Source organism: Papaver somniferum, chromosome 6 (genome assembly GCF_003573695.1).
Source record: "Papaver somniferum cultivar HN1 chromosome 6, ASM357369v1, whole genome shotgun sequence".
Classification (NCBI taxonomy): Eukaryota; Viridiplantae; Streptophyta; class Magnoliopsida; order Ranunculales; family Papaveraceae; genus Papaver; species Papaver somniferum.
Genome location: NC_039363.1, coordinates 18,740,276 through 18,754,264, shown reverse-complemented (window position 1 = coordinate 18,754,264; position 13,989 = coordinate 18,740,276). Strand labels below are relative to the sequence as shown.

The 13,989-nt window shown below is 39.9% G+C and overlaps 1 protein-coding gene and 1 non-coding gene across 2 annotated transcripts; one reads left to right on the top strand and one right to left on the bottom strand.

Moving 5' to 3' along the window:
* Positions 1 to 1,835: 1,835 nt before the first annotated feature.
* TRNAM-CAU lies at positions 1,836 to 1,926 on the bottom strand. Its single transcript is given in 2 exon segments — positions 1,836 to 1,871; positions 1,889 to 1,926. It is a non-coding gene; the product is annotated as a tRNA-Met (tRNA).
* Positions 1,927 to 3,424: 1,498 nt separating this feature from the next.
* On the top strand, positions 3,425 to 8,457 carry LOC113290588 (uncharacterized acetyltransferase At3g50280-like). Its single transcript, XM_026540177.1, has 2 exons — positions 3,425 to 4,043; positions 8,441 to 8,457. The coding sequence occupies exons 1-2, from the start codon at positions 3,425 to 3,427 to the stop codon at positions 8,455 to 8,457; spliced, it is 636 nt and encodes a 211-aa protein (XP_026395962.1).
* Positions 8,458 to 13,989: the final 5,532 nt, after the last annotated feature.

The following is a 13,989-nucleotide window of genomic DNA, read 5'->3' as shown; positions in this document are numbered from 1 at the left end:
CTGGGTCGACGGAGGAAGCCAAATATCATAAATGGGTGAATTTATTTTATTTTTTATTTGACTTTTGCACTAATTAAAATTAGAATTATGATTTTGATTAATTAGTTATCATTTTATTTGATAGGTCATGCTTTCTTACATGTTTGATGTCCCATGCTTACGATTTATAACTAATATTTTGAGAATCTACCTTGGCAAAATCAGAGTTTATGTTGTTTTATTTGTTGAATGATAATTGTTGAGAATAAATAATTGAGCTTTATGATATGAATTCGGTGGGATCCTAGACCCAGCAACTCTCCCTTTATTATTAAATCTTTAAATTTAATCTTCACAAGTCTTAGTGTTCGAATCTTATTTACTACAACGACAATCAAAAAACCTTATCAACGATTGTTTAATATTTTGTGATGCTAATATATCCATTTTTAATAACCTTGTTAATTTATTTTTTGATTTTGGTGATGCCCCTGGCCAATTAATTAATATGAATAATGAATAAATCAGGGGTCTTCTTTAGTCCCAAAACCAGTCCTAGTATCAAAAACACCGTGAAACAAACTTTAGGAGTTAAAAAAAATTCCTCCAGATGATAGATATTTAGTGTCTCCTCTCTTCACCAATGGGACCAAGATAAAATCTTTTGAACCGCTTGTGGAAAAAATGATCAGTAGACTTATAGGTTGGGATAGAATAAACCTTATTATAGCTGGGAAATCAGTAATGATTAAAAATGTTACTTCTTCTCTTTGTGTTTATCAAATGAATTGTTTTAAAATACCGAAAAAAATATGTAATTATCTAACTAAACTTTCGGAGAAACTATTGGTGAGAAAAAAATGAAAATGAAAAAAAAGGATTTTACCTTAAAGTTTGGAAACCAATTTGTAAACCGTTATCTAAAGGTGGGCATAAAAAAGTTTAATATTGTAATGTTGGCAACAATAGGGTGGATATTAAAACAAACTCCACTTTGTTCATCCATTTCAAAAGCAAAATACTATCCAAAAATTGATATCTTACACGTAGAATATGAGATGGTACTAACATAAACATATGGAATGATTACTGGATACCAAAAATTGAACCACTAATTATTAAACTTGCTACTGTAGATAAAGGTCTGACAAAGGTGAGTCAGTTCATTATTGTAGATAACACTTGGGACATGAACAAATTGCAACATTTCTTTTAGCAATCTACAATAGATTACATTCTTAATATTAACATTCCTATTCAAAGAGAGAGTGATACGGACCCAAAGTAACGATTTCTGTCAAGGAACCTTTAAATAGTTAATCTATCATAAATGTGTCTGAACTTTTTTCTATTTTTTTCGAGGTTTTTTCTGTATGAATATGTTCCTGAACCTTGTAAAGGTGTTAGTATATAATATACATATCTTTTAATTCGCATATATAGTCCCAAGTTTGTGTGAATGTTGATTACTTAACGGTTTTGAATGGAATTTTGGACGATTGGAGCATATCTCCAAAAACTGGGACCCTGCACAGTCGATTTTTGGGTATAATCCCAATTTTCTCTTTCTTTAAATATGCACACCGACGAGAATAGGAAGTTTTATTTTTGATCAATGAAGTAGGGATATTTCGACAATTAAAGACCGCCAACTTTTGCGAAAGTCACAAAATCCTATTGAATCATCATAGACATCTTCATCATCAGAATGACAATTATGTACAAAATCCTCGAGATCCACGCTAAGGGAGGGAGGGAGATTCAAAACGTTAAAGCGAATGTAAAGATAGAAAAGAGGCAGCAGCAGTCACACATTTGATTAAGATAAAATTATTATCCGTATGGGTAAAAGTTTATGGGGCGAGAGAGGCTCGAACTCTCGACCTCAGGATCACTCAATATATATAGCTATGAGACCTACGCGCTAGCCAACTGCGCCACCGCCCCTTGTTTTTGTCAAGGGAGCTTTAATCAGTTCGGGCAAGGTTGGCATATGAGTTCGGTGGTGGCAATTAACGAAGTTTACTTTTGAATCGTTTACGAGAGCACGTAGACTTGTTATTCTTACAATTTTGTACGCCGGATGTAATAACCTTGGCTTCTTATAGGGTCTACCATGATGGCATTGGCAGCAGCAGCTGGGGAGGAAGTACAATTTAGCATGCTCTTGCTTAAGCCATGCCCCCAAAGTTCTGCACTTCCTTTTAATTCTAACTGGGAAAGATGTTATAGACTTACGCTCGGCGTAAGAAAAACTAGTTTTCTAGTACCGCCAATGCTGCTGCGGGAACTTCCCTTCGTTGTATAAATACTAGGTTTCTTATAAAATCAATCTTACCGACTAATTGCCTTGTCAAGCAATTTCATGCCCATGAATACCATGATATGTCATATGTGCATAATATTGCCATATTTTGTCGGGGTGCCTTATGTTGAACAGCTGGTAACGTGTATATATGGCAAATATTTCCTTTTAGAAGAAGAGAAAATAATAAAGAAAGTTTCGATCATCAATCACGTGTATATAAACTAGAGAGAATCCGCGAAACAAGGATCGGTTATCCATCACCAAGTTCCAAAACAATTCTCTGCCTCAACTATTGGTATGAATATTCACTTTTATTCAACTCGAACTTCTTTGTACCACAATCTTAAATTTTGATTCATGCATGTTCCATAACTAGGGTTTGCGTTTTTTTTCTTTTGCAGAGTGGAGCAACGTCAGTAATGTCAACTTCTGGAGTTTCATTACGACAAGACGCAGAACAGCTAATTTACGAACTAAAACAACGATGCAGGACATAAAGAACCAAATACAAATTTGCAACCAAAAAGATGGTCCACAAATTTCCGAAAACGAACGTATGAACATCTTGCTTAGCAAGCAACGGATGATGCATGAACGTGTGAAGAAATTCTGCTACGAACAACTACAGCTACTAGTGCAACTCATACAAGAAGAACAACAAGTACAGCTTCCACAAGAAGTCGCACAACGGATGATTCATGAAGGTGCAGAGAAACTCTACAACAAACTCTTACAAGAAGAACAACAAGTAGACCTGTCACATGAACTCGCAATATTGAGGATCAGCCAATAGCTGGATCAACCCATGTCCCATAGCTGGATGACATATCTCTTCATTTTTTTATCTTCAAGACTTCAGTTACTATGTTTCTAGCTAGCTTTGTGATTAATACAATCTCTTTCTTTGCCGAGCAAAAAAAATTGTTTTCTAGTGCATGTGCATGTATGTGTGGTTTAATTTCGTAACATTTCACAAGATTTATTTGTTTCTCTATATAAATGAAATTCACGGTTTTTCATTTAAAGGTGTAGTAATTCCCATTTATACTTTTCAGTTAAAGCAATTAATTTCATTTCATTTTTGGTGTATAAAAAGCATGTCTTACTAGACCAACATAAACACAAAGAAATAAACAAATGAACCCACAAACTAATGAAAAAGCTGTTCGACAAATCTCACAATGCACCATCAAACAGCACCAAGTCTTAGAAGAATCAAAACAACCACACTATTTGACTCCATCGGATCTACCTCTTTTGAATTTACATTACATTCAAATCGGTCTTCTTTATCGGAAACCCGCATCTTCAATAGAAGATCCGAACCCAACCATCACCTTCATCGATCAGCATAAGCATTCGTTGTCTATGATCTTAACTCATTTCTACCCTCTATCAGATCGTATGGTGACAAAACAGCAAGACAATCCACCGTTTTATGGGATTTACGTAGACTGCAATAATGACTCTGAAGGAGCTGAGTTCATTCATGCTGCTGCAGACATAAGTATGATGGATATTCTTAACCCAGTTGACGTACCGCAAATCGTCCAATCATTTTTCGCTCTAGAGGGAGCCAATTGCCATGATGGACACACCAAGCCTTTTTTAGGGGTACAGGTGACAGAGTTATTGGATGGCATTTTTGTGGGCTGCAGTTTTAACCATGTTATAGGTGACGGGACTTCTTTCTGGAAATTCTTCAATGCGTTCGCAGAAATCACTAGGAAAGTAGGAAAAGCTAGCAAAGAAGCAGGTGACCAACAAATTGAGTGCAATATTTCTATCCTCCATGCCGCTGGCCGCCAAACGAAGGGTTGCAACAATTAACGGCCCCCCTTCCTTCTGAGATGCAAATCTCAGCCGTCCAAGTTCACCACCAAACGCGTGGTAACTTTTGGCCCAATGCCAAGCCCTAATTTTGGCCGCGCCTAAACTATGCCAAAACCCTAATTTTGGCCGCGCCTAAATCTATGCCAAAACCCTAACTTGGCCATGCCTAAACCATGCCAAATCCATGCCGGCTATGCCTCCATGCCGCTGGCTTCCAAACGAAGGGTTGCAACAATCAACGGCCACCCTTCCTTCTGAGATGCAAATCTCAGCCGTCCAAGTTTGCCACCAAACGCGTGGTAACTTTTGGCCCAATGCCAAGCTCTAATTTTGGCCGCGCCTAAAACTATGTCAAAATCCTAGCTTGGCCGCGCCTAAACCATGCCAAAGTCATGCCGGTCATGCCTCCATGACGTTGGCTGTCAAACGGAGGGTTGCAACAATCAACGGCTATCCCTTCTTCTGAGACGCAAATCTCAGCCGTACAAGCTTGCTACCAAACCAAACGATTTGTGGCAACCTCTTGGCGGCGATGCCAAAGTTCCAAGGTTTGTGTCAAACCTTAATTTGGGACGTGCCAAGAGCATGCACGAGCCGTGCTGGCCATGCCTCCATGTCGCTGGCCGCCATACGGAGGGTTGCAACAATCAACAACTACCCCTCCTTCTGAGACGCAAATTTCAGCCGTACAAGTTTGCCACCAAACCAAACGATTTGTGGCAACCTCTTGGCTGCGATGCCAAAGTTCCATGGTTTGTGCCAAACCCTAATTTGAGTCGAACCAAGAGCATCCACGAGCCGTGCTGGCCATGCCTCCATGCCGCTAGCCGCCAAACGTAGGGTTGCAACAATCAACGGCCACCCCTCCTTCTGAGATGCAAATCTCAGCCATACAAGCTTGCCACCAAACGACTTGTGGCAATCTCTTGGCTATGCTGACAACTCTTTGGCCACGACACACACTTAGCTATGCCAATTCTTTGGTCATGGCACCAAACCCTAATCAGTCACGCCAAGAGCATGCGCAAGCCATGACAACACCGTGGCCACGCCACTGGCTACCAAACGGAAGGTAACCACAATCAACTGCTAACATTCCTCTCAAGATGCAAAATATCGGTCGTCTAAGGTCACCACCGAACCGACAATCCTCTCAATCTTAACTTGCCAAACAATAGCAACATGCTACACGTTTTCCACGAAAACACTCGAGACATCAAAAACATGTCACAAAACTGGGGGATGCTCATCAGGGTATTGGTCTGGAGGTTTACAGCGTGCGGCGTACACTACGCCCATTACAAGAAAGTGTCACAAGAGTGAGGCGGTTAGTAAATACAGGAAGTAATGGTGAAACGTTTCCTTCATTATGGAAACATCAATTCCAGGCTTTACCCGTTACCGCTTTCTTCCACTTACTCAACTGTTTCCACTTCTTACGAGACCAGGGTACATTTTGTTGCGACTTGTATAAATATGTCTCACCTATTTCCACCAAAAGGAGGTTTTGGGGTCAGGAGAATACAACAATCAGAAATCACTTGTTAGCTTCCCAATCTGCTAGCGTTTCACTTTCTGATACAAGTCATCAAACAACTACTGTTCCAGAATCCACTATTCTGGTCTCAGCACTCTCTTCGCTTCACTCCCTAAGACCAACCCTTCTCCTTCACTTTATGACTGAAGCAAGTCTGGAACGGCCATTTCTTGGTTTAGGTCGGATTTGTACAGATTGATCTCTCGAATCAAAGTACTCCCTTTCAGTACATTGTTTAGGGTTTAGACTCGTTTCTCACCCATACACTCGAAATTACCGAAATCAGCAGAAACTGTTTTCACCCTCAAACAATTGGCGACCACAGTGGGAGATTAATCTATCGGTCACAATATCAAGTCCCGATTTTTTATTCAGTGGGCAACAAAAAGAATACATACCCGAACGTTGGAAGAACTGAAAGTCACAAGGGCCGTTGAATCTGATCAAAGACCACTCGCACGATCTTTCGACCTTCGCTCCTTCTTTTGGGGACTGTCCGTGTCCGTGTTAGGAGATTTCCGTTTGGGCGAGGAAGGATCCCTTAACAATGGATGTCTTGCTAAAGTTGTATCAGAAAGGATCCCTTAACAAGTATTCTTAACAATGGATCCCTTAACAATGGATCCCTTAACAAGTATTCTTCATTATGTCATTCACGAATTCATGAATGGCAAAGAACTCATCCTGCCAGAATATGTTATACTTAGAAGTTGTTTTCGGATTTCGTTCCGAGAGAAAGAAGGGAATACTTATACCCGACGCAAGAGCACTAGCATCAAGAGCAGCTGGCAACAAGTTTTCTGGAACTAACGACTGACGAGAGAGCAGGACCCCTTGGTCAAATCCCATATGTCGAGCCACCCTTTCAATGTTGTAAGAGACTGCCTGACAAGATCCTCGAAAGAAAGACGGTACATAACCATGCGTGCAACTTCGCATGAACACAACCTCCCCAATGCTCGTATTCTTTTCAGAAAGAAAACATGTATTCGGAACAGAGGCAAAAGTGTTTATTTGAACTATGGAGCCATGTATCGGATCCCATGGAAGAAAGTTGATTGTGTACAAGTTGTCAAGGAAGTCAACCAGGTTCGAGCCAGATCTTGGGAGCCTGTTCACCCAGCGAAGTATCCTAGAACCACCCAAGACTCGGGAAGTAAAGCCAGCGGTTTGGGAGCGCACTTCTCGAAATTCTCCCACAACCACGCTTGAAGAAAAGCAACATGGACGTACGAGTCCACTTTCATGTAGCCGTTTGAAGCACGCATGTCCGCAACCAGATGATCCAAATGTGTGTACAGAGAACCGAGAAACAAGCTGCTAATGGGGAGAACAACACCTTTCGCTAATCTGATGGAAAACATAATGATACCCTGTCTTATTTCCTTCTTACCAGAGCCGTCGTCAAAAATTTCCCTGGATAACCAAAGAACCAAGAATTCCGCGACATGAAGCATACTATTCTTTTGATCTGGCTCCGACTCATCTGGGAACTATTGAGACACCCATCAGATATAAAAACACCTCGTCTCGTTTTCCTTCCGGACAAAGCTTTTTGACTTCGCAACGAGAGCAGCGTGCATTTGTTCTTCATCTTCAGATAAGTTGATATCAAGATTCCCTTTTATGGGAAGGTTTAGCAAGACAGCCACACTTTCCAAAGAGACAGTCATTTCACACCACCTGCATATGGCCGTGTGAGTGTCTATACACCATCGAGAGATGAAAGAAACTAAGCTCGGGATATCTTTCCTAATTTGAAGCGCCGCAGAAGTTGTGACAGCGCCAATGATTTGTGCTTTGATCAAATTTTCTTTTACGCAATCCTGACTTATCATGAATTGCATCCACTTGTCGAAAGAACGCAACGGACTCTAACAGATTCTGAAGTCAATTAAAGAAGCAAAATACTATTGCCTCTGAAGGAAAAATCGTATTACACAACCTAGTCGAACCGACTGGGTGTCTCCTTCACCCTCTAAAACGGTCAGAAGGACGGGCACAAACTTAGGATGATTTCTCCTAGTTGTGGAGGACGTTGTGAAAAATTCATCATCCATGTTTGGCTTAGAGCTGCCAATATTTTTCAAAGCCACAGCAGGTATTTTCTCAGGTGACATCCTAACGAAACCTTCTTAAGCTGCTTACGCTTTCAACTACAACAAAGAAAGGGGTACGAAGAGAAGTTACTACAAAGTGCATGAAAACTATTTTATCAACAACGGAGAATCCATTTGGACGCGGACCAATTTGTTTTAAGTTGCGAGCCATAACCCTCATAACCGAAGAAATGGGGACTGGCAAACCCTACTTTTCCGCGGAAAGCACGCCCCTTGCCAAAGTCGTACCTTGCAGCGGAAAGTACGCACCCAACCAAGAAAGCGCGCCCCACCGCGGAAACTATGCACACAGTCACCCCAAGGAAAAGGAGGAAACCCTAAAAACTAGGTTTTCATGGGAAAGGAATTGGTGGCAGTCGCCTATCCGTGCATGCCTATTTTTCATAATAATTGAGGTGGCTAACATTACTGTGGTGTTCACGCTGAAATATTTCTACAAGTTCATGGAAGATACACCTATGGCTAGGGTTTGCACCAATACAAAAAAAAAAAAAAAAAAAAGAGAGATTGAAAGAGAAACGCTGGAATACATACCTGGAATATGCTTGCCCGCTTTATTGCTACCACTCTATGATAGACGCATTTACGTGTCTAATATAGCTCATTTGTATATATTGTTAGTACTCGATATTGTACTTATTTGGTTATTTTATGTATTTGTAGGTGTTTTTGGAAAATAATCTCTCGCGGCGAATTTTGCTAAAAATATGGCATTTGGACCTCCGTTGATAACGTACCGGAAGAGCCTCATAAGTGTACCGGAAGTATCCTAGAAATACCCCGGAGGAACCCCGAAAAAAGTGCGGAAAATGCCCCAGAGGACACTTGTTATACGGACCCTTGATTTTGGATAAGGGGTAACCTAATTACTAAGGGGTGACCCATTTCCAGGCATCTGCTAAAGGGAGACCGGAACTGGATAGGGGGAGGTCATCTTCAAAGTTTCAAAACTGGATTTTGGCGGGAAAAGAACTCTGCAGAAGAACAGTTTTAGGGGTTCGAATTTGAGCGAGTTTTAAGGAGATTCAACATCGAATTTTCACTGGGCTGGACTTCCTAGACTATAAAAAGATCAGTATAAGCAATTTAACCCAACCAATTGGGCTGGATAAGCCGGAAGAAGAGATCAAAGCTCAAACAGGTCACGTACGCTGCTGTTCAAGTTTCAAAGATTTGTGAGAGATATTTGGGAGAGTTTGACGCTGGAAATTAATGTATTTAGTCTTGTTCACGTCTTAAGAAGAGTTTGGTACCTATTTAATAGCTAACAGAGCGTGAAAAAGCAAAAGAGAACGGATTATCGTTCCAACTGGCAGATAATAGAAATCAGATATTTGATCGAATTTAAGGGACTCTGTTGAGATATAAATAGGTGGTTTTCGAGTCTTAGAGGGGTTAGAAAAGTTTAGAGAGAAATAGGAGAGAGTTCAGAGCCGAAACGAGGAAGATACCATTGATTGTTGCTGCTGCTTCTGCGGTTCAAGGAGGAAGAAAAAGAGGAAGAACAGACCTGCTAAGGCAGTCGTTCTTCATCAGTCTTAAAACCAGAACACGCTGTGTCGCTGTTTACAGCATACGACTTGTATCGTTCTTTCCAGCAGCTTACACCCTGTGTGGCTATTTACAGCACTTTAGTTCTATCGTTTCTTCTCAGCACTTACACCATTTGTAACAGTGACGCTGTAACACTTCTACAGCGTTGCTAATTCCTATTTCATCATATAATCATCAATAAAAACACCTATTTTAGCCATGAATTTATCTTGTGAGTGTGTTTTTGGGATGAGGAGCTAAACCCATTAGCCGAGACGACGGAGGAAGCCATTGGCACAAAATTTATTGGTACAATTCTAATTTTTACATTTATTTGCAATATTATTATTTGATTATTTGCACGAATTAAAATTGAATTAATAGTTTTTATTGAGTAATTGTGAATTGACTTGATGAAGCATACTGGGTTTTAGTAACTTTTGATGTTTTATACTTTTTAATTACAATTATTACTTCAAAAACTTATTTGAGGCAAATATTAGAATTGATTTTAAGGATAAAATTGCATAAGAACTATTTAGAGTTTACTATTAAAATGGTCATTGGTGGAATCCTAGTCTTGGTGTTTTTCTCTATAACTTTGAACAACTCTTTTTATTTGCATGTTTAAATTTAAATCTAAAAACTGTTTTCTTCACAAGTCTGATACGAATCCGTTTTACCACTTCAACTACAATCACTTTTGATAAACCAACAAATTTTTGGCGCCGCCGACGCGGACCTGTGTTTAGTTAGCATTTTTTTTAGATTTTTATTTTTATTATTTTTGTTCTTCTTTACGTTTTTGGGTTTTTTTTGTTTCCTTGCAGATTTTTGAAGATTGGAGCGAAAGACAATTTTTCCAAAGCTTGTGGTGATTTACTTAAAGTTTGGGAGCAAAAAGCAAAGCTAAAGGAGCGAAAGAAGAAGATTTTCTTTATTTTGTAAAAGAGAAAAAAAAAAAAAGAGACATTTTTATTTTTGTATTTTTTTTTATTAGACTTTCTTTTCTTTTGTATTTTTTTTTATGGACTTTGGACATTAATTTTGGGACATTTTTATTTTTATTTTTAAACCCTATGGAAGGGTACCCTTAAATATAAACTGTTTGCAGGGAAGGACGACGATTACGATATCGTCTCGGCCCCTCGGGTTCGCACACGACATAGGAGTCGTGGCCCGAGTCGACGAAAACGGTTCTTCGCCCGTCTGGTACGGGAGGTAAAATTCTAAACACCCGCGAATCTCCTGCAAGCGGGTTACTGGACTCCTTAAGGCGAATATATGCTGAGGACTTGAATATGGACTGTTTTTAAATTCCTAGTAAAGGGCAAGGACTGGACCATATAAGATAAGGGTTCGGATTTCATCACTTCTCCCTTCTTGCCCGCCTTAGGAAAACGAAACCTAAAGCGAACCTAAGCCTAAAATTTGGACTAGAAAGAGACCTATAGGGTATCGAGCTTAGTAGGACAATCATTCGAAAAATATTGATTACTCTTTTAAGCACACCTCGAAGTTCTTGACGGTTTCTGCGGCTTGAATGCGTGACTGCGCCGCATTGGATCGGTGAGGTTTTGGGTATCAAAGCTCCACTGAGCTTCCCTCGCCTCGATTCAACTTGTTTTAACTCGGATTGATTCCAGAGGGGTTTGCTTAAATTGTAACGAATTCCCTTTCGAAGGATTAGAAGCTGGTCTAGAAACAATCTAAGTGGAGCCATCATGCTTGTTGTTTGCTAGAAATCTTTAGGTTTGCTGTGGTAAAGTCGAGTCAGCTTGTTGTGTGATTGCTAGAACCTTCCTGTTAGGATTTTTTTTATTTCTTTTTGAATTCTTTTTAGTGTATGCCCGATTTTGTTAGGGCTTGGAAAAGAGATACTCTAGGTCGATTGATTAGCGAAAAACCTAGTAGTTCTTCTGATTTAAGCAGGGAGCTCGAAGACTCTTCTTTTGAGAGCTCTGTTTTTGGAAACTTCTGTTTTGAGAATTTATCTCTGAGTGATAAAAGTACCCCTAGTACTTATGTTGTGCCAGCGATGGCAACTTTGAAAGATTACATGTTCACAACTAGGACCAATCGAGCTTCATGCATTAAATTGCCAGCCACTACGGCTAATTTTGAGATAAAACCTAGTATTCTTCAGATGATCCCTATATTCTTAGTAAAAGATGATGAGAACCCTTATTTTCATATTAGGGACTTTGAGGAAATTTGTGGGACAATTAGAATAAAAGACCTTACTGATGAAGTCTTGAAACTTAAAATGTTTCCCTTTTCCTTGAGAGATAAAGCCAAGACCTGGCTTAACAACCTACCGTCTGAATCCATAGAAACATGGAAGGAACTTATCGTTGCCTTCTATATGAAATTCTACCCTAAGCATAAAACTGCAGCTGTTAGGCAGAAAATTAGTGCTAGTGTGCAACAAGAGGGAGAGTCTCTTTATAGGTTTTTAGAGCGATTCAATGATCTCCTATCTCAGTGTCCTCACCATGGATTTGATAATATGAAACTTGTACAGATTATTTATGATGGTTTAGACTATTCGACCAAAGCCATGGTTGAGTCTATGTGCGCTGGTGAGTTCACTAGTAAAAATGTTGATGATGCTTTTACCTTCTTAGGAGCTATCGCTGAAAAATCCCAACAGTGGGAATCTTGTGTTGAACCCCCTAAAATACTCTTGGTCAATAGAAGTAGCACCAATATGGTACATACGAGTTTTTCGTCAGATGCTAAGTTTGCTGTTTTGTCCAGAAGGTTAGAAGCTTTAGAAATGGGTCAGTCTAAAAATAGGTCCCTTGTTGAACCTAATAGAGCCTCTCAAGTCTCTAGTTGTGGAATAGAGCCCGATAATTCATTTTGGGAAGGTCAAGTTAGTGAAGAACAAGCCCATGCTGTCTATAACAACTCTAGGTTTGAGAACCGTCAGAAGTTTGACCCATACTCAGAAACCTACAACCCTGGTTGGAGAAACCATCCTAATTTCTCTTGGTCTAAGGGCCAGAATCAAGGCCAGTCTAGTAATTCTCAGCCTCCCCCAGGTTTTGGTTATACTAAGAACTCTTCAGGTCATACCCAGAACCCATCTGAGAATAGAATAGCTAGCTTAGAGGAAACCCTTAGTATATTAAGGAAGAGCCAGGAGATGCTATCACAAAGCCAGGAAATGTTAGTAAAAAGCCAGGGTAATTTTCAAGAGGAAACCAAACAGAATTTTAAGAATAGTGCCCAGTCTTTTGCTAAATTAGAGCTTCAAGTCGGCCAAATAGCTAAGTTTATCAATGAGAGAGAAGAAGGAAGGTTCCCTAGTCATACTGATCCTAACCATAGAGGAGAGAAATCGTACAATCATGTGAATGCTGTCACGACCCTTAGGAGTGGAAAGAAAGTTGATAATAAGGTCGCCATGCCTGATAATGAACATGTTGTAGTTCACCCTGCTGAGCCAGAAAATGAGGAGACTAATAGAGTCTCCAAAGAGACCAACGAGGGTCCTGTTAAGCATGGATTTGTTCCCAGAGCCCCGTTTCCCCAGCTGCTAGTTCCGAATAAGAGGGAGTCCAACTTTAATGATATATTGGAGGTTTTTAAGCAGGTTAATATCAACCTTCCATTATTATATGCAATTAGACAGATTCCCTCTTATGCCAAGTTCCTTAAGGACTTGTGTACGCGAAAGCGTAAGCTCAGTGTCCAGAAGAAAGCCTTCATAGCTAGTCATGTGAGTTCTATTATTCAGAATACCACTACTCCTAAGTATAAATACCCAGGGTCCCCTACCATTGCTTGTACAATAGGTAAGTACCGTGTTGAGAAAGCTTTGCTTGACTTAGGAGCCAGTGTGAATTTACTTCCATATCATGTGTACCTTAAGCTAGGACTTGGTGAGATGAAACCTACCCAGATGACACTTCAGTTAGCTGATAGGTCCGTTAAAATTCCTCGTGGTGTGATCGAGGATGTTCTCATAGAGGTTGACAAGTTTATTTATCCAGTGGATTTTGTTATCCTAGATACCCAACCTGTCCCTGACCCAGAGAACCAAATACCAGTGATTTTAGGTCGCCCGTTTTTAGCTACATCCAATGCGATCATTAACTGTCGAAATGGTATTATGAATTTGTCTTTTGGTAATATGACTATTGAGCTGAACATTTTTAATATTAGTAAGCTACCCTCTGAACTAGATGACTCGAATATAGAAGAGGTGAACATGATAGAAACATTAGTCGAGGAGTCATTACCAAACACTTTGTTAGAAGATCCATTAGAAAAATGCCTAGCTCACTTTGGGATTGATTTTGATGATGATAATGTAATTAATGAGGTGAATGCTTTGTTAGATTCAACCCCTTTGTTAGATACTAGTAATGGATGGAAACCTAAGTTCGAACCACTACCAGTTTCTAAGTCTACCCTAGTTCCTTCTTTAGAAGAGCCTCCTAAGTTGGACCTAAAAAAATTGCCAGATACCCTGAAGTATATGTTTTTAGGCCCGTCTGAGACTTTACCTGTGATTGTTTCTTCCGACTTGGATATAGATCAGGAAAGTAGGCTAGTAACCGTCCTTCAAAACAACAAGGAAGCTTTAGGGTGGACCATAGCAGACATTAAGGGTATAAGTCCTACTGTTTGTATGCATCAGATCTATTTAGAGGAAGACACCAAACCTT

Excerpts from the sequence above, each read along its gene's own strand:
- LOC113290588 (XM_026540177.1), top strand. The coding sequence starts at position 3,425 with ATGAACCCACAAACTAATGAAAAAGCTGTTCGACAAATCTCACAATGC.